Source organism: Pelophylax lessonae (genome assembly GCF_965119305.1).
Source record: "Pelophylax lessonae genome assembly, chromosome: 6".
NCBI classification, from domain to species: Eukaryota; Metazoa; Chordata; class Amphibia; order Anura; family Ranidae; genus Pelophylax; species Pelophylax lessonae.
The window spans coordinates 216,750,838-216,772,018 of NC_138773.1; the positions used below are offsets into that span (position 1 = coordinate 216,750,838).

At 46.8% G+C, this 21,181-nt stretch overlaps 1 protein-coding gene across 2 annotated transcripts in view; it reads right to left on the reverse strand.

The window, feature by feature from the left end:
• Positions 1 to 6,944, reverse strand: part of LANCL1 (LanC like glutathione S-transferase 1) — a 44,848-nt gene extending 37,904 nt beyond the window's left edge. The window contains exon 1 of one of the 2 annotated variants that reach the window (XM_082261394.1): positions 6,809 to 6,944. In XM_082261394.1, coding sequence (XP_082117520.1) covers positions 6,809 to 6,832 — 24 coding nt within the window. In that variant the 5' untranslated portion in view covers positions 6,833 to 6,944. Of the gene's footprint in view, positions 1 to 6,770 lie in introns of both variants that reach the window. The other variant, XM_082261395.1, reaches the window with a different exon arrangement.
• Positions 6,945 to 21,181: the final 14,237 nt, after the last annotated feature.

Below are 21,181 nucleotides of genomic sequence, written 5' to 3' on the forward strand. Positions count from 1 at the left end.
TGAGTGTACTTAAAGTGGGGTATGCCTGTATAGTAGGCAAATTATAGTCTAGCCAGGGATAAACCTGAGTCACTGAATCTGGGTCAGGGTTATGAGAGACCAGGGCTGGATCACTCATCCTGGCAGCTCTCTGGTGCCTCCCCGTTTCTAGAATGTTGGAGAATGATCTGGAACTAGTGATCGGAAGCTAGGAGGGGCTGCCTTGAATATTTATGGGACTTTAGTCAATGACCAGGTTGGGGGACTGGCAGGGAACTAAAGAGCCCTGAAATAGACATGACCCGTGCCAGCAGGGCAGTCAGGTGGGAGATGGAGAAGCAGTGCTAAGGGGGGCTGTCGGTGGCCCTTGAGGGACCCCTACAGGGTGTGGAGTGTACCTCAGGTTGGAGCTAAGGAGGCTGGCCTGGAAGGATCCCACCACAAGAGGCAGTTGGAGAAATTCAAGCCGGAGGGGAAGCAGGAGCAAGGAGAGATTGTGAGTAGATCAGCACAGTGCAGGGACAGACCAGGGGAGGGACTGCCAGCTGTAGCAGGTCTCTCTTGAAGACTGCGGTGTGCCAACTCTTTATCTAACCTTGCTCTACAGAATCTCCATGTGCATGTCAGTCTGAAGGACTGGGAAGAGAAAAGCACCAAGATGCAGCTGGTAGCAGCCAGGTGGGCTAGCATTCTGCAAGCAGTGGAACTGGGATCAGTGGCCACAGGGAAGCAGGTGAGGTGAACTGCTGTTGACTCCATTTTGTGCTATTTTGTCAAGGGACTAAGAGTTCCTGCCTGTAATGGGCCGTTGCTGAGCAAATAAACTGTTAGTTTCTCCAGGAGTGAGTCAGCAGAAGCTGTACTTAAGGAACAAAGTTTGTGTAGAAGGGGAGCCAGGAATTCCAGTAGGGGATCGAAGAGGAGGATCAGGGCTGCTCTTTGCAAAACCATTGCACAGAGCAGGTAGGTATGACATGTTTAATTTTTTTTAAAAAAAGAAGAAGCAAAAAATATTTACAATCACTTTAAGCAGTGTTAATTTGGCGTCAAATTTCAATTTAGTTTTAGTCATATTTAGTTGACTAAAATCTTCAGTATATTTTAGTCGACTACAATCGAAAGGGTTTAGTTAAATTGTAATGCATTATTTAAGCATTTCTCTAGAATTTCCAAACTCAAATACTCCTGGAGTAAAAAAATAAAAAAAAAAATCATCAAATTTTTCTTTTGTTCATTGACGGACACAGCTCCTGATATTCTTAACCATTGGGTTATACTGTCCTCTACAGGAGTAGGACACTAGGCAGAAAAAAAAAAATCTGGCTATGCCTTTGGGCAAACCCAGGGGGTATACTCCCTCTCCCTACTATAGGAACTCAGTTTTTTTCTGCCTAGTCAGGAGTAAGGACCTAGTTCCTCGCTGGGATCTCTGACCCAGGCAATTTTTTTCTTTTTAGATAGAAATTTATTTTCTCCTGGATTTTTCCAGTGAAATCTACAATCAACTGCCAGACTGGGCGACAGGCTGGATAATCTAGATCCAGTGGTCACCCCAGTCTGGCCAGCACGTGCAGACCTCAGCTCGGCCGCGACATAGCCCCACTGGACGGGGGCTGGCCTGCGAGTTAAACGCCTCGCGTGGTCGCATACGACCGATTCTCAGCGTTCCTTCTGGCCGACAGCCCCCCATTTTGATGGTGATGGGTTCTGTCTGGAGCTGTGCCCACCCGGTTCCTGGTATGGCGAGTGGCTGTCCCCCTCTCCCCCTGGAGGGTTTTGGAGAGGACGCAGGCCCCTCCTAGGGACAGTCGGACCCCGGTTTCCCTCCTTCCCGTAAGGCACCCCCCTTTCATCTGTCCCCCATCCTATCCCCTTCACTTATGCTGGGGCTGTTTGAGTGGTCTGGTCCACCTTCTGGGGTGGGGGCAGGGCGCTCTACTGGCGATGAGGGCTGGGGGGTGCGCCACCGGCGACCGGACAATCGGCTGGGCGGGCGGGGGGGGCAGTTTTGTACCTGGTGGGGGCTCCTGCCAAGGCCCCCTGTCCTGCCTGGGTCTGTCCCTGAGGCCTAGGGATCCCTCCTGGGTCTCTGAAAGCCTCATGGTGCCGCCATTTGTTGTAGCCTGTGTGATTCTATGCACTGCAGCCATGTTTGTGTAGTCCGGCGGCCATTTTGCGGTGGTTTGCCATTGAAAATAGCGGCGGCCATGACAGTGGAGCCCTGTGGGCGGTGATTTCGGCAGTGGGAGCCCCTCTTTTACCCTGGTGCTGGATCATTTTACTTCCTGATCGCCACGTGTACAGTGCAGATTATTCTGGTGGCTGCAGGTGCCTGTTTCTGCAGGGTGGTGAATCTGGTGTGGTTCTCTCTCTCTCTGCAGAGGATTGCTTGGTGCTCTGTGACTGGGTTGTGTGGCCAGCGCGATGGGGGGGGGGGTTGTCCCTTTGCAGTCTTTTACACTTTTTGTGGGGTTCTCCTGGCGACTCGTAGAGTCTTTGGAGCACATCTCCCCACCTGGTCTCCTCTCTGAGGCTGCGGGGCCCTCCGGGTCCCAACCATCCATCGATGCACTGCAGGCGGTCCTGGAGTCCTTTGTGTCCTGGGTGGAGGTGGTTTTAAGGCGACGGACTAGCAAAAAAGAACCCCCCTGCCTCATTATTTCCTGAATCTGATTTGACCTTCAAGGACGTGGATCACCCTGCTGGGTCTGCAACCACGCGCCCAGAATCCTCAGATAGTGTGGATGATTCCTACACGTCTGCAACAACGCACGAATACGCGCTGATGGAAGTACTGATTGTATCTGTGAAACCTTGAAGATGGAGGACGCAGCTGCAATGGAGGCGCAGGTTCCCTTTGGCACTCACAAGCCATCCCGAGCGGCAAATTTCTTTCCTTTCCCCGCCTATTTTGACAGAATTGTCGCTAAAGATTGGGGATGACCAAAGCATCGCCTTGGGGTCCCTAGGCGCCTTACTAGGTGTTACCCCTATGAGGAGTCCCTTATTAAGAAGTGGACTGTTTCACCGGTGGTGGACCCTCCAGTTTCCAGATTGAGCAAGGCAACCATGATTCCGGTTGAAGACTCCCTGGCCTTTAAGGATCAGACTGACAGGAAGGTGGAGGCTGTGACCCACAATATGTACACTCTGGCTGGTTCAGCACTGAAACCGGTATTCACTGTTGCCCTGGTGTTGCAAACACTGACCGAGTGGGCTAAGCTTTTACGCCATGACCTGGAGGGAGAACAGCTCCTCCCTGCCTTTGCTGAGCTGGCGGACCAGGGGCTGCAGGTTATCTGTGATGCCTCTTTGTATGTGGCTCCCCTAGTGTCGTGGCTTTTTGTTTCAGCAGTGTTCCTTCGATGTGTCTTTTGGCTCAAATGCTGGTCTGCGGACCAAACTTCTAAAAATGCCTTGACTGATCTTCCCTTTCAAGGAGATCGCCTGTTTGGCGCTACCCTGGATGACATCATAAAAGGTCTCACATGGAGGGGGGGGGGGGTACCTTTTTTTTTTAAGGGCAAGGAACCTTGTCATAGATGTGGGCCTTCCTTCTCAGCTCATAAGACGTGTATTTTGTTGTTAAGGGTCGACTGACAAGGGCTCTAAGCCTTTCAGGGCCTCCTCTGGAGGATCCAAATAAACCTGATCTGGCAAACCGAGAGCTGACTTCTCCAGACCTGCGAACAAGGTGCGCCCTCACCCGTATTGAGGGTGGGGGGACGTCTTCGCTGGTTTCTGGACCCGTGGACTTCCCTGGTACAAGACAAGTGGGTCCAAGAAGTAATTTGGTCCGGCTACAAGATCGAGTTTCGCTCTTGTCCCCCGGCAAGGTTTTTTCCTTCCACCTTGCGCCTGTCCCCGGACCATTTACAGGATCTGTTTGGGGCGATACAAGACCTGCTGCTTCAAGACTTCAACTTCAGACTTTTTACTCAATCCTGTTTACAGTTCCCAGGAAGGAAGGCAAAGTGCTTCCAATCCTGGACCTCAAGGCGTTGAACTGCTTTGTGCAGGAGTTCCAATTGGTGTCCATTCGCACAGAGGTGGCATCCCTGCATCAGGGGGATTTCCTTGCTTCTATCGACATCAAGACCTACCTGCATATTCCAATATGTGCCAGTCACCAGACTTTTCTCCGCTTTGCTGTGGGAGAGGAGCATTATCAGTTTGTGGCCTTACCCTTTGGTCTCGCCTCCACTTCTCGGGTCATCACATGAGTGTTAGCTCCGATGCTAGCTTTGTTACGCCAAAGGGGGATCGCGGTGCTGGGCTACTTGAACAATCTCCTTCTTTGAGCGGAGTCTTCTACTGCTCCTGTGGAAAACCTGGAGATCACAATACGAACTCTGCAGGAGTTCGGCTGGATTCAGATTTTTCAGAAGTTTGCGCTGGTTCCGTCCAAAAAGCTGGACTATCGGGGCCTGACTCTGGACTCGACCTTAGCCAGAGTGCTCCTTCCTCTGGACAAATTCCAGAAAATGCAGGCTGCAATTTGTCTACTGCTGTCCAGCAGATGATCATCCTTCCGGACTTGCACGCAGGTGCTGGGCCTGATAGTATCTACCTTCGAGGCGGTTCTGTTTGCACAATTCCATACAAGGTCCCTGCAAAAGGAGATTCTGGCCAAATGGGACAAGACTCAGCAGTCTCTAAGACAATCAGATCCGGCTGAGTCGGGGAAAGGAGGAGTCCCTGATATGGTGGTTTTGTTCTCCAGCTCGTCGGCTGGGCAAATCCTCCCCTTGAATTGGATAGTGGTCACCACGGTCAACCTGTCCGGCTGGGGAGGCGTCCTCGGCAAGCATTCTGCTCAGGGTATTTGGACACCGGAAGAGTCCAGACTACCGATCAATGTCTTGGAACTCCGAGCGATCAGGCTGTGCTTGGATCAATCATCCTGAGGGATGTCCAGTGTGCAATCAATCAGAATGCCACGGCCATGGCTTATGTCACTCACTAAGGGGGCACAAACAGTGTCCTGGTGGCTCTGGGGGTAGCCGGCATTCTAAGGTGGGCAGAACGGTTCATTCCAGCCCTCTATGCCATACACAGTGCTCTGGGTGGTCTAATGAGAGGCCTATAATGCACGCAGTGCTCTGGACTGTTGTCTGGGGAGGCCTTTAATGCACACAGTGCTCTGGGCTGTTGTCTGGGGAGGCCTGTAATGCACACAGTACTCTGGATGGTTGTATGAGGAGACCTGCAATGTACACAGTGCTCTGGATGGTTTTATGAGGAGACCTGTAATGTACACAGTGCTCTGGATGGGTGTATGGAGATACCTGTAATGTACACAGTGCTCTGGATGGGTGTATGGGGAGACCTGTAATGTACACAGTGCTCTGGATGGTCTGAGGAGACCTGTAATGCACACAGTGCTCTAGACCAGTGGTCCTCAACTCCGGTCCTCAGGGCCCATTAACAGGCCAGATTTGATTTTAGGTATTACCTTGGGGAGATGCAGACTAGAGTACTGCAATCATTGAGCAGCAAATTATATCACCTGGGATGTATTTCAGTTATCTTGCAAACCTGGCCTGTTAGTGGGCCCTGAGGACCAGGGCTCTAGACAGTCTGACAGAGGCCTGTAATGCTGCACAGTGCTAAGTACCTCACAGCTCACACCACTAAGCATGCTATGGTCACTACCTTGCTTGCTGGAAGGAGGGGAAACACTCACGGACTTTATAGGCAGATCTCCGACTAAACCAGGGGTCCATGTGGGTAAACGTCCCTCCCTCACATTTTTATTCGTTTACGAAAATGGAATTCATTTTCGTCAATTGACGAAAATTTGGGGTAATTTTCGTTTTGTTTTCATAACTGGAAATATGCTGTTGACCAAAATTATGACACAATTAACACTGATTTTAAGCCAGTTTTTCCCCTGACAAAACTTGGCTTTTTAGCAGGAACTGGACACATTGGGGTGTACCCCTATCTGTCATTAGATCAGCCTCTATAGAAAGGTCCTGCTGGGAAAGCAGCATTCAATCAGTACTTGCAGCCAATGGATGCAGCCCTGATCTGTGTATTCTGGTGGGAGGGAGTCCCCGCTGTCAGAATACAATCACACATCGGGAGAGATTTCTGCATCAACATCACTTGTGTGGATGACGCTGGAATCTGTGGTTATTTTTATAACCAACTTTACAGTATTAATTGAAAATACGACCTATCCGATGAGATCAATCTGTATGACAATTGGATGTCTAACACACACAGATAATCATTTGATTGATCAGATATTTCATCACAGCAGGTACATTTTCCAGCACAGATACAGAGCAACGAATAGAATGGAGGGCCTGCAGATTAAAATCCTTATCCATAGTAATCAGTTTACACACATCGAATGAATGATTGATTGATCATATTGATATGTGTGTGGCCACCTTTAAAAATTATCATTATTGATCCAAACTGGGTTCAGTTTTCCAACACACACACAGATATCTGTTCATAAATTAGAAATGATCAATATTTGGCTGATCGTTCTGACAGTCAAAATGAATGAAAAACTCAGGAAACAGAGCAATCTGTCATTCTTATTCAACTGAAATCCAATGATCATATTGATACGTGTATGGCTACCAATCAATCAATCGGGTGGTTGGGAAGGAATAATAGAGGGGAAAGACACAGAGAAAAAATGCTGATGAGCAATGGACGGCCTGCTATGTAATGCTGGAGAAGACAAGCATCATCACACACTGACCGCACTACTGCAGGAACACCGACTCCTCCGCCCATCCCCCGCCCCCGCACTCTGCACTACAACTCACACAATGACCTGACAGCAGGAACTACACAGCGTGCATACCTTCACCTGAGCGCCTTCTGACATCCGCCCACAGACTCACACTGCACGCTCATTGGCCTACCGCCGACCCACGCTACGCGCTCATTGGCCTCTCGCAACCCGATCCCCCAAACACTAAAGGCGACGCTTAAAAGCGTGTTAGCATGTATAAGAGATGAGTGTTTGGCTAGATCGCCACCTAGTGGGCAACTGAGTTTTCATCCACACAGGAGGAGAGGACTGTCATGATTGTATATAGAATATCAATAGAGGCCATCACGAGAAGCGGTGAAGAGACCCTGTCATCCCCCTATAACAAATCGGAGCTCAGGGAATAAATATATGACAAGCATTGGTGCCTAATGCATTAGGATGTGTACCCTAGAGCAAAAACACACATGCATGTATATCAGCAGAGGAATGGATGGTGTCAGTAAGGCAGACATTGGTGTCAGGGTTGCCACCTCATCCCTTTAAACCAGGACACATTCATTACAGAGGTCCTGTGGCTAATTGAATGCAGATAAGGCACTAAGTGAGTTTAATTATCACCTTAATCAGCAACATAACTTGTGTAATTAATATGTGTTCTGGTTTAAAGGGATGAGGTGGCAACCCTAGTGGCAGTAGGGCAGTGAATGGTGTCAGTAGAGCAGTGGACGGTGTCAGTAAGGCAGAGATTGGTGTCAGCAGAGTAGTGGATGGTGTCAGTAGAGCAGAGGATGGTGTCAGCAGAGCAGTCGACAGTGTCAGTAGGGCAGAGATTGGTGTCAGTAGAGCAGTGGACAGTGTCAGTAGGGCAGAGATTGGTGTCAGTAGAGCAGTGGACAGTGTCAGTAGAGCAGAGATTGGTGTCAGTAGGGCAGTGGACGGTGTCAGTAGGGCAAACATTGGTGTCAGTAGGGCAGTGGACAGTGTCAGTACAGCAGAGATTGGTGTCAGTAGGGCAGAGATTGGTGTCAGTAGAGCACAGATTGGTGTCAGTAGAGCAGAGATTGGTGTCAGTAGAGCAGATATTGATGTCAGCAGAGCAGTGTTTGGTGTCAGCAGAGCAGTGTTTGGTGTCAGCAGAGCAGTGTTCGGTGTCAGTAGAGCAGAGATTGGTGTCAGTAGGGCAGTGGATGGTGTCAGAAGAGCAGAGATTGATGTCTATAGGGCAGAGATTGGTGTCAGTAGGGCAGTGGACGGTGTCAGTAGGGCAAACATTGGTGTCAGTAGGGCAGTGGATGGTGTCAGTAGAGCAAACATTGGTGTCAGTAGGGCAGTGGACAGTGTCAGTACAGCAGAGATTGGTGTCAGTAGGGCAGAGATTGGTGTCAGTAGAGCACAGATTGGTGTCAGTAGAGCAGAGATTGGTGTCAGTAGAGCAGAGATTGATGTCAGCAGAGCAGTGTTTGGTGTCAGCAGAGCAGTGTTTGGTGTCAGCAGAGCAGTGTTCGGTGTCAGTAGAGCAGAGATTGGTGTCAGTAGGGCAGTGGATGGTGTCAGAAGAGCAGAGATTGATGTCTATAGGGCAGAGATTGGTGTCAGTAGGGCAGTGGACGGTGTCAGAAGAGCAGAGATTGATGTCTATAGGGCAATGGATGGTGTCAGTAGGGCAGACATTGGTGTCAGTAGAGCAGAGATCGGTGTCAGTTGGGCAGTGGACAGTGTCAGAAGAGCAGAGATTAGTATCAGTTGGGCAGTGGACGGTGTCAGAAGAGCAGAGATTGGGGTCAGTTGGGCAGTGGACGGTGTCAGGAGGGCAGAGATTGGTGTCAGTAGGACAGTGGACAGTGTCAGTAGGGTAGACATTGGTGTCAGTAGGGCAGATATTGGTATCAGTGCAGCAGACTTTGGTGTCAGTAGGGAACAACAGGAGCACCCTTGAAAATCTTGTAGACACATAGTGAGCTGCCGCTGTGATTCTTTACCACTGCGCATGCGTGAGTTTGAGAGGTGCATGCTGGGTAGCCAGCTGAACCTAATCCCAAAAGAGAGTCCCAGCGGGCTTCAGATGCCCATAGTTAGGATGGCTGCATGCTGAAGCTGGAGTTTACAGTAAGAACTACAAGCTGCACAAAGAACAGAAAGAGTACAATAGACAACACATGCCAATGTGTATTCTACGAGCACGGGGGTGATTAAAAAAAAAAAAAAAAAAAAAAAAACGGTCGGAAAGCTCCCTATAGTTCATCAGGCTAGTTTTCATTGCGAAAAACCCATGTGACTATAAAGTCTGAAACAATCTATGTGCTCTTAATAATTTACAGCATGCCTTAGTAAATCTTAACATTTTAAGCAATGGTAAGTGCGGGATTTTCCCCTCACCCATTCTGCAAACAAAAAAGAGCAAATTATGTGAGCAAATCAATGTACCTTTGATTGTGCAACCATTCTAGGAGCAGGAAAACCTGCTGGCAGTGAAATAGCGCTGACTAAACTGTTTAACTGTCGTGCATGGGCGTCAATACAGAAAAGTTGCACAATCAAAAAATACCCCAATTCTGACTTAGCACTCCTGTGTACACAAAGGACAGGGAGTGATATAATCTTTCAAGAGACCGAATAATACAACTTAGCAATGTTCTATATGCAAGCGCAAAAAAGCAAATATCAAGTAAAAGTTATTTACCTTAAAGATTTCAGGGCATGTGGAAGGGAAAAAAACTCTCAACTGAAAGGAAAATGAATAGTCCCTACCTAATCCCTACCTTTACTGCCTAGGCTCAACAATATCTGCACGAGCCCCCACAGCTCAAGTGCGTTTCTGGCACGCCTGTCCGAAATTGGGGGACAATCTGGAACAACAGTATGCACCTAAGCAAATAGCTGTGCCTAACGGGATGCGCCCAAAAGCAACCCAGCACCCAGCGGCCACACCCCAACCCAACACTTCTGATATCAGTTAAAGAAATACTATACCTGATATATAACAAGTTAATGTTACACATCATATTCCCTTTCTATATCACTTTATTATAACTAAAAGATTATCCCAGAACTGCAACTGTATCTATCTAAGAGATGTATCTATGTAATCTCTACTAACCTTTGCCGGCATGTTTTTAAATTCCACATGTCCATAACTTCAGAGCTCTGGAAGCAACGCACTCACACGTAGGTATAGTGAATGGGTTGATTAACTTTATTTTCAGTCTTTGGGCCTTATATAGGGTATTCAAAACACAAAGTATTTCCAGTCTATACACATCAGCAAGAGACACTTAAAAATATACCTTTACATAGTGATTGACCGATATTGCTTTTTAATGCCGATACCGATATTTTGGTCATCGGATATCGGCCGATATTTTCGGACATGTAAAAAAAATTTTTTTTTTCTCTAAAGGTACTCCTTTTGGAGGGATCTGGGGGTCTAATGGCGCTTTTCCACTGCATGGAACCGAACGGTTCGGCTCGCTTTTGTGCTTTTCCACTGCTGGTACCGCATGGTACGGTGTAGGAACGGTTCGGTACGGTACGGTACGGTACGGTGGCGCTTTTCCACTACATGGAGCCGAACGGTACGGCTCGCTTAAACAGTACCACCTCAGTTGTGGTTCCAACAGGGCCGTACCGGTACCATATCCCACAATCCTTTGCATGCAGCCTTGACTGTTTGGCACTACTAGCCACTGATTGGTCAGAGAATCATTGTTATCCCACCCACCTACTTTAGTACTACTTTAGTGGAAAAGCAAACCATACCAAACCGTACCGAACCGTTCCAACACCGTACCATGTGGTACCATGCAGTGGAAAACCAAACCGGGCCAAGCAGGGCCAAGTAGAGCCGAGCTGGTACTTGCAGTTGTAAAGTGCCAAAGACCCCAAACCCCTCCTCAGCACTGAAAAGCATTCAAAACGCCAAGTGTTCAGTTTTTTTAATCCGGCGCTGAGTACCTGGAAGTGATGTCATGGAGACTGGCGCATGCGCACTTGCGGCAGGGATACCAGCTTTCACGGGGACACATCTTCATGCTACACTGGGTCTTCTCTATGGCGGCGGCGGTGGAGGTAGGATGTCTGGGTCTCCCGGTGGGACGGGAGACCCGGGTGAGCCGTGGAAGGCGGCGGGAGGGGGGGGGGAACATCCCCTCCCACTCCTTGTAATGACAGCCGAGCTTCTCAGCTGCATCAGTTTTCATTACAAGTCAGCCGAACGTAGGGTATGGACACCGGTACCGGGGTGATGCCTCTACCTGCAGGCATCACCCCAGAACATGCACTTTCCCTAAATATCGGCAATATCGGTAACCTCAGGGGCCGATTTCGATATATCGGGAAATGTGCATATCGGTCCCCGATATATTGGTGTTGCTGATAATCGGTCGATCTCTACCTTTACATACAGGAAACAGATGTATATATATTACCACAGGAAAGCAAACATCTCAGAATAGCCAAAATACCATGTGGCCTACAAGCATTCCCACGACTTCAGAAACAATGGGAGGAAATTTACAGCAAGAATATCTGAGATGCACAGAAAGAGACTTTCAATAAAACTAAACAATTAAAGCATTTAAATAAAACATAATGCTTTCACATACTATATTGTAAATGGACATACTTTTCAGTAAGCCAACATATCTATATTAAACATTTTTTTTTTTTTATTGGTCTTATGTATTTTTTTAGTTTTCTGAGATACTGAATTTTGGGTTTTCACTAACTGTAAGCCATAATCATCAAAATTAAAAGAAAGAAATGCTTGAAATATATCATTCTGTATGTAACACATCTATATAACATATATGAGTTTCTCTTTTTGAATTAAATTACTGAAATAAATTAATATTTTGATGGTATTCTAATTTTATGAGATGCACCTGTAACTGCCATTTACTCACTTCTAATTCACTAAAGCAGGGTATACACGCACAGTTTTTTTTTTTTAGTTCAACCAACGGGTTGAACACATAAAAGCTCACAGATCCCCGCATGCGCACAAGTGATGTGGATGCAAGGATCTTCCCCGCTGCACTATTGTATTCAATTGTGCCTGCTCACGCCTGAGCGTAGTGTCACGTAAAATGCCAAAAAGTATATGATCTTCTTTTGAGCTTCTAGCATTTTTAGCCTCAATAAACTTTAATATGAGTGCCCTCCCAGCCGATGTTGTGGTCAGTGGATTTGAAATCCTCACTCTTCTTCCCCTTATTTTTGCAGAGATTTTGGGATGGATTAGAGCAATTCTGATAGGTCAACACTGATGCAGAGAGTTGCTCTCATTTGTCCCAGAATCCCTGCAGAAAGAAGGGCAAAAGAAAGGGGATTTCAAATTCTCAGACCACTACACTGGCTGCCTAGGCACTGACAGCTCATCACCCACAGAGGTAAGTACAGTGGGGACCAGGGGGGATGGGGAGGGTATTTTGGTGAATTACACCTTTAATGGTTTTCCCTTAGTAAGTAGCTTTTCATTGGTTAAAAAAAAAAAAAAGCTTGTGTTTAACCTTGTTGACACTGAGCATACAATAGCGTATGCCTGTGCAGGGCCGTGTTTACCCACTGCACAGGTGTTCCATACTTTCTGTCCCATTGATATGTATTGGGATACAGCCACTGTGTCCCAAAATTACATCCCTGTGAGTGGGGGTCCCTGAACTCTCACCATTGGCGTTCAAGGACCTGCTCCCACATGGATTTCATACTAGGGGACAGGGTTGCTTACTGCCCATAAATTTATGGACAGTTTGTAAAAATTGGCTGATTTACAAACTTACTGTAAATGTCCTTTACGGAGAGCTGCTGCCTGTAAAAGATATGGCTGCGGGCTGGCTCAGGCAGGGCTCAGGTGGGCTCAGACCAGGGGCGGGCGCACGGTGACATCATGGCGCCGATTGGTGCCTTTTATAACTTACAGCAGGACTGGAGAGGGAGCCGGGACTTGAGAGCAGCAGCGCTGCATGCTGGCAGGTCTCTCACTGGAGGACTGGTAGACCCTGGAAGAGAAGAGGACATAGGTAATGATGACAAGCAAACCAGAATAGACGCTCAGAGGACTGTATCTGACTGCCCTGCACCCGTGGCAGTTCCAACCTCCAGCAAGGCCACACAAAGTTTGTGGGTTGGGGTCATTGATGTAAGGGGGAGTGAATACACTAAGGTAAGGGGGGACACTGATATAAAGGTTCCCCCTTTTATCAGTAACCCCAACATCAGTAACTCTGCAGAAGGTGGTCTGAGGTCACTAGAACCCCCTCATCAGAGTTTCCACATTCCCCCTTAAATCCATGTCCTCAGAGTTCCCCTCTAGATCAAAGTCAGCAGGATTCCCCCTTCGGTGCATGGGGGAACTCTGAGAACCCTGATCTAAAGGGGAACTCAGATGTAAAGGGCAACATTGCAGACACTGTTGTAAGTGGGAACTCTGATGTAGAGAGGAAAACTTCAGACCATGATAAAAGGGGGGGGGGCTGGGGGCTCTGGTTACCAGAGACCACCTTACATCAGAGTTTCCCTTTACACTAGAGTCTGCAGCATTTTCCCTTACAGCATGGTCCACAGCATTCCCATTTACATCAGAGTTCCCCTTCACTTTAGGATCTGCAGTTTCCCCTTGCACTGTAAGGGGGAATCTTGCAGACTTTGATGTAAGTGGGAACTCTGTGGGCTCTTGTGTAGGGGGGGGGGGCTCTGGTGACCAGAGACCCCCTTATATTAGAGTTACCCTTTACATCATGGTCTGCTGTGTTCCCCTTTACATCAGGGTCTGCAGAGTTCCCCCTTACACTGTAAGGAGAACTTTGTGGAATGTGATGAAAAGGGGAGCTCTGTGGACTTTTATGTAAGGTGGGCTCTGGGGACCTTACATAAGAGTTTCCCTTTACACCAAAGACCTTGGCATTTCCCCTTACATCAGAGTCCTCAGAGTTCTCCTTTACATAGGAGTCCACAATGTTCCCTTTTACATTAGGGTCTGTAGAGTTCCCCCTTGCACTATAAAGGGGAACCTTGTGGACTATGATGTAAAAGGGAACTCTATAGACTGATGTAAGGGAGAACTTTGTGGACTGTGATGTAAAGGGGAACTCTGTGGAGTCTGATGTAAGGGGGAACTCTGTAGACTTTCATGTAAAGGGGCGCTCTGTGGTCTCTTGTGTGAGGGGGGGGGGGCTCTGGTGACCAGAGACCCTCTTTATCAGAGTTCTCTTTTACATAACAGTCTGCAGTGCACCCCTTTACATCGGGGTCCAGGAGGTTCCCTTTTACTTCAGGGTCCACAGTGTTCTCCTTTACATCAGGATCTGCAGAGTTCCCCCTTACACTGTAAGGAGAACTTTGTGGAATGTGATGAAAAGGGGAGCTCTGTGGACCTTTATGTAAGGTGGGCTCTGGGGACCTTACATAAGAGTTTCCCTTTACACCAAAGACCATGGCATTTCCCCTTACATCAGAGTCCTCAGAGTTCTCCTTTACATAGGAGTCCACAATGTTCCCTTTTACATTAGGGTCTGCAGAGTTCCCCCTTGCACTGTAAAGGGGAACCCTACAAACTCTGATGTAAGGGAAACTCTGTGCTGGGTTTCATTTAAAAGGAGAAATATGTTTTGCCCTTTGTTTTACCCTAAAGGAGCAGTACAACCAAAGCTCACTTGGCTGTACTTCTCCTGTGGATCACAGGAGTGCAGATAGTTTTGCACTCCTGTGACCCGTTTTCAGCAGACAGCAGGCTGAAGCCCGTTGCCGGCTGATGTCACAGAGCTGGTCCAGGAAAGATTGCGACCATATTGTCGGGATCTGCCCACATGCCTCCAGTGAGTGGACGGGGGGGGGGGGGGCGGCAAAGCAGAGAGCCACTGACTGACAGTCACCAGCTCTCTGCTCAGAGAGCACTGAGAACAGAGCGATCAGCGGTGTTTGATCACTCAGTTCTTAGTATTATAGCAGGCGGGGGACAGATGCAGCATCCATCTAGGTAAGTATGATTCTAAAAAAAAATTGATTTTTGACTTACCGTAAAATCCTTTTCTCTGAAGTTCATTGACAGACGCAGCTCCATATCTTCTTGACCCATGGGTTATGCAGCCCCCCTACAGGAGTAGGACACTAGGCAGCAAAAAGATTTAGCATGCCTATGGGGCAGTCCCTTCAGGCATACACCCACACACTCTGCTATAGCCCTCAATTTTTTTGCAAGCAGAGTTTAGAAGAAAAAACCCCATCCCACTCATAATTAGAGGGGCAGGTGCTGCATCTGTTAATGAACTTATACTTATACTTATTTTGAGTATTTATTTTTAAAGACCAAACAGCAGCATTTATTTTTAAAGCATTTGTTAACCTAAAAAATAAAAATAAAAATTGTTCCCTTAACCACTTTACCACTGGAGGATTTTGCTGTCCTAAGTCCAGGTCACTTTTTGCGATTCGACACTGTGCGACTTTAACTGACAATTGCGTGGTCATGCAACGCCATACCTAAACGAAATTTAAGTCCTTTTTTCCCCACAAACAGAGCTTTCTTTTGATGGTATTTGATCACCTCTGCACTTTTTATTTTATGCAATATTAATAAAAAAATGCGAAAATTTGGAAAAAATAACAATATTTTTCTACTTTGACAGTCAAAAAATATCCAATATATTAAATTTTTGTCATATATTTAGGTCAAAATGTATTTAGCTACATGTCTTTGACAAAAAAAATTCTCAATGAGCGTATTTTTAACCGCTTTAAGACCGGAAGATTTTACCCCATTCCTGACCAGGCCATATTTTGCGATTCGGCACTGCGTTAATTTAACGGACAATTGCGCGGTTGTGCGATGCTGTACCCAAATTAAATATATCTCCTTTTTTTCCCCACAAATAGAGCTTTCTTTTGGTGGTATTTGATCACCTGTGCGATTTTAACTTTTTGCGCTATAAACAAAGAAAGAGCGACAATTTTGAAAAAATAACAATATTTTTCACATTTTTTTATATGAAATTCCCCCCCCCCCAAAAAAAATGTAAAAGTCAAAATTTTTTAACATTTTAGGCCAATTTGTTTTCTGCTACATATTTTTGGTAAAAAAAAATCACAAAAAGCGTATTTTGATTGGTTTGCGCAAAAGTTATTGCATTTACTAACTACAAGAAATTTATGTCATTTTTATTGTTTTTTTTTTAACTAGGATGATCCACCTTAGATGGTACAGTCCACCTAGTGGAAACCGTATCTGCGAAGGGATAACACTGTTTAAAACGTTTGGGCACCACTAATTTGGGCAGCACAGTGGTGTGTGTAGTGGTTAGCACTTTCACCTAGCAGCACGAGGGTCGCTGGTTCGAATCCCAACCACGACACTACCTTTAATATTTTTTAATTTAATATTTTTTTAATAATTTTAGATGCCTAAATGAATATATATTAATTTTTTTGAATGTAGTATTTTTTCTGGTTTTAACATATGTATAATAAATATGTCACTTGTATATGTATGTAATGCGCGGCTGCATGACCACTCATATAATCAAATTTAATTTCGGGCACAACTAAGGATGAATCGGCTATTCCTAGAGAATCCATACTAAGGGGACATTTCCGCAATACCCTTTCCTTCCGGCTCTCTTATTTGCATAATAGTGGGCGGGAGTAGGGGCGGAACTTTCACTATTTAATCCTATCTCTCGCTATGCACTCCAAGCTCCAAGGACGTCACCGGAAGTGACGAAACGCGTCAGATTGGACCGCATAGCGTTGTTGCGTCACGTAGGTGGATCACAAGCCGGAAGCTAGCTCACTATTCCACGAGGAGGACGTGCAGCCCGTACCGCTGACCACCAGTGACATTGTCTACCTGTTGTTATTGCTTTAAACCAGCTATTGGGCAAATAAACTGCTTTCCAACTTAATACTACACTATTTGGAGCATTCTTTCTCCCTCCCTATCACACTTGGATGTTTATATTGGAGCCCAGGAGCCATTACCAGCCTATGAGACAACGCCTAGAGGGAATCCATTTGGCCCAGGGGGCTAACAAGCTCGAATGGTCTTAGTGCTATATGGCATTTAGGACCTACTACATTTGGTAAGTCACCCAACTTATTACCCATTTGGGACCAGAAACCTGAGATTTATACCAATCAAGCTTGAGCACGTGCACTTTTTTTGAACTTTGAAGTTTCACTCCCACAAAGGACATTTATATTTATACTTTAGCCTTTAAGCACTATAAGTCACTATTTATTCTGATTTGTTTACTCAATATTGCCTGTGATTTATTTATTATTTAATATATATTGTAAATTAATAATCATGCACTTTATTACACTGTTTTAAAATTATTTATTGATGATTCACAGTACACATTTATTAATTTATATCTAACCACATTTATTTGAATGGATATTGTTATTTACTAATTTCTATCACAGCAAGCGCTGTATTTGGTCCATTGGACCATTTACCTATCAATGACACTACCTGCCTGGAGTTTGCATGTTCTCCCTGTGCCTGCGTGGGTTTCCTCCGGGTACTCCAGTTTCCTCCCACACTCCAAAGACATGCTGGTAGGTTAATTGGATCCTGTATAAAAAATTAGCCCTACTATGTATGTATGAATGTGAGTTAGGGACCTTAGATTGTAAGCTCCTTGAGGGCAGGGACTGATGTGAATGTGCAATGTATATGTAAAGTGCTGCGTAAATTGACAGCGCTATATAAGAACCTGAAATAAATAAATAAATAACATTTGTTTGATGCGCACCCACTGTTCATTGACAATGTTGTCAAAAAGTTTCGGGCAGGGAAACACCTTATCCAACTTCTGGGATTTGCGAGTGCCAAAAGACACTTGCGTCCCGGACGCTGTAGACTCATCCGCCATTTTTAATGTTTCCTGCACTGACACTATAAGTGCTTCCACCAGCGAGCTTTCCCACGCGGTGGCTGACAAGGACATGTCCTCCTCGCCATCAGAATGCGATGACACAGACCTACCAAGATGGGGTGCGTCTGCGGCAGCCATATCTGCCGCAGAATCTGAGGATACCACAGAGGGAGGTGAAGGCAAAGGGCGCATTCAGCTAGCGGCGCTTTTTAAAACGAATTACACTTTTGACACCAAGCTTTTCCAAAACTGCTGTAAAAGCAGACAGGGGTGTGACCCAGAGGGTCCTGCAGCCGCACTGAGGGGGTCTATAGGTAAAATGTTGTCCTGGGACTCCATTAGCACTGAATATAAAAAAATGCTGTGTCACTTTAAAAAAGTCGCAAAAAATGCGATCCGCACCGCTGCACCAGCGGTACTACAAGTCCTAGCCTAACACAGCCAGCAGCAGTGAGAGGAATACCTACAGGGACCCCAAAAACATTACCACCAAACCGGTCTGGAAGCTTCATGGACATTCTGTGCAAAAGATAGAAACGATCTGGCACAGGAAATAAAAAAGCACCTGGGTCATGCCTACAGCCTTTAGTGTCTCCCCTTGCTGTCCAGAGATCGTGGACTGCAAGAAAATGGCCGCCCCATGCATTCCTATGGGGAATTATCAAGACATGGCCACCCTTGCATTGTAATGAGAAAACCTTTTTACGTGAATGTAGAGCAAAAAAGTCTACAGCAAAATGGCGGCCCCCCATGGCGCGCCATGCAGTCTCCAGGACCCCCAGAGGGGTCTTCATATAAGAGGCATTGGAGGGTCCCCCAAAGGAGACCCCACCAGGACAGATGCACCATCAGAACCGCTGAAGCGGCCGCAATATAACCACACCCTATGAGGTAGGAACCTGCTACGGGGGGGTGGGGCTAAGTGGGGCCTGGAATGCCCGAGAGGCCAGGGGAACCGAGGGATATCCGAAGGTCCTACTATTCCATGGAGGGGGCCCACGTCCACCCCGAGTCTGCCAGGGAATTGGGGGGTACACTTACTCACCATACCACAGTATCAGGTGGGCGGCACGCCGAACAGACTACCTCCCACCCAGGGTGGGGGTGCTGACAGCCAGGGGTACGCTGCGACTCAAGGCATCCCAGGTCGTTCACGTCCCAGAGAGACCATCAACTCGCAGGCTCGTTCCCGCCCATCGGGGCTCTGTCGTGGCGAGGCCTAGTGCTGAACTATAACCTGCTCACGCTCACAGGCCAGGGTGGGAGACATTAAGGATCTAGAATATCCAGTCTGAAACCCAGCCGGCTGTTGCTTGTAGCTCTCCAGGAACTCTAACTAAAAGAAATAATCACAAAAAAGGTTCCCCAAAAATAAACAGCTAAGAACGAAGTCCCAGCAGGGAACTAGGTCCTATTTCTAAACTAGGCAGAAACAAACTAAGGGCTATAGCAGAGTGAGTGGGTGTATGCCTGCAGGGACTTCCCCATTGGCGTGGTAAAGCTTTTTCCTGCCTAGTGTCCTACTCCTGTAGGGGGCAGCATAACCCAATGGTCAAGAAGATATGTAGCTGTGTCTGTCAATGAACGATAGAGAAAAAAAAAATTCCCATGCTCATACTTCTCTTGTAAGCACTAAGCACATTGCTGATCACATTAGCTATTTGCACTAAAAACTGACATTTTGGCTAACTTTAAGAAAATTGTCACAAAATTTCCCTTGAGCAAGGCAGCCATCGGAAATTTTGGGGCCCCTATCACAACTTTAGACCTGGGCCCCTCCGGGCCTGACCACCAACATTCCATAGGGCCCGCCCTCTGGCCGTCCCACCGAATCTGCCCACTGGCCATCCCACCAAGTCCTTCAGTGCACCCGCTTCTATTTTAACACTCTTACAACTTAATATATGAAATAGAATCCAATCCATCAAAGAGACATCCCCATATATTCAGCAAAGAGACATCCCAATCCACTAAAGAGACGGCCTCATATATTCAGCAAAGAGACACCCTAATCCAACAAAGACACCTCCCAATCCGGTAAAGAGACGGCCTCATATATTCAGCAAAGACACATCTCAATCCGGTAAAGAGACTGCCTCATATATTCAGCAAAGATATATCCCAATCCAGCAAAGAGACAGCCTCATATTTTCAGCAAAGAGACAGCGAAATCCAGCAAAGAGACATCCCTTCAACTGCACTGGCTTATTCTGCATCCGCTCTGCTTTAGCAATTGCTAGTTACTACAGCAGCAACAACTCGGTCTCGTTGGTTGGGGCCCCTCAGAACACCCGGGCCCCCTACATGTGTATGGTCTGTCATACCCCTCCCCCCCCCCCCCATGGCTGCCCTGGACCTGCAGGGGGGGGGGGGCAGTGGTTGTGTGGGTGCAACTCCTGGGTTCCCATTGACACCAATGTTACTGCATGAGCAGGTGTGATGTTGTACACCCAGTGTGCCCACAAAAACATGCTAGTATGTGTTTTTATACGTGCAAAAAAAAAAAATGAGTGATTTCAGGCCTAAAGGCCCGTACACACGTACCGATCGTCGGCATACAAACGTCGGTGGACGAAGGATCTGCCGATTGTACGCGTGTTAGTATGGTGCCTCCGACAGATGTCTGCGCACAATCCGCGGACAAAAGTCTTTCTTGCAAACATGAAAATTTTTGTATGCCGACACCAGAACGGACGATTGTTCGCCTGTCAGTACAGAATTCGGCCGACAGACCGCAGATTTGCAAGACTGGGCATGCTCAGAAAATAGAAAACACAGGGAAAGTTAACCATTACATGACATCACTTCTGCAGTCGGCGGACAAAATTCTTGTGCTGTCCTTGTGCTGTCTTTGCACTTTTCAGCAGACACCGACATCCTGGGGAGAAAAGAGGAACATTTGTATGCCGACCATCGGTACGTGTGTACGGGGCTTAAATGTAAGTGTGGCCGCTCTATACTCCCTTCTTGCTGATAACACCGTTTCTTTTATACATAATAGTGGAATTATTATATGTTTTATTTGCTTTATGTTACAACTAAGCTGTACAGTGTATATTCATCACACTGTCCTACAGAAACACACAGCACCCTCTTATCTCCGCACCAACGTCGTCCTCCCATCATAACTGGCAGCAATGTAAACACACAGACATCACTATCCTGAGGAGAAGGAGGTTATGGAAGGTGGCCGATAAGTCTGCAAAGAGGAAGTAGAAGAGCTCCCGCCCTTTTGGACAGCGAGAGCCTGTGTGCCCCGCCCCTCGGACTCCAGACCCAATGGGAGACTTGCTGGGAAGGAGACAGTAAGAACGAAGATTTCTGTGTTGTTTCCCCAGAGAGCAGAACCAGCAGGAGCCGTGCTGGCAAGGAGAAAGCAAGGGGACTTTTGTGTTGTCTCTTCATTAGTGCGGTAAGGTATGTAATATACAGTATAAATAAGGTGTAATGCAATGCTTAATTACTATACATAGTGCATGATAGAATAATTATCATATATTTATAATACAAGGAAGGGGAGACAGCCTGACTAGAGCATGTTCTGTACATAATCCCTATCAGCTTTGTATGGGGGAGGGGGTGAGCAGTG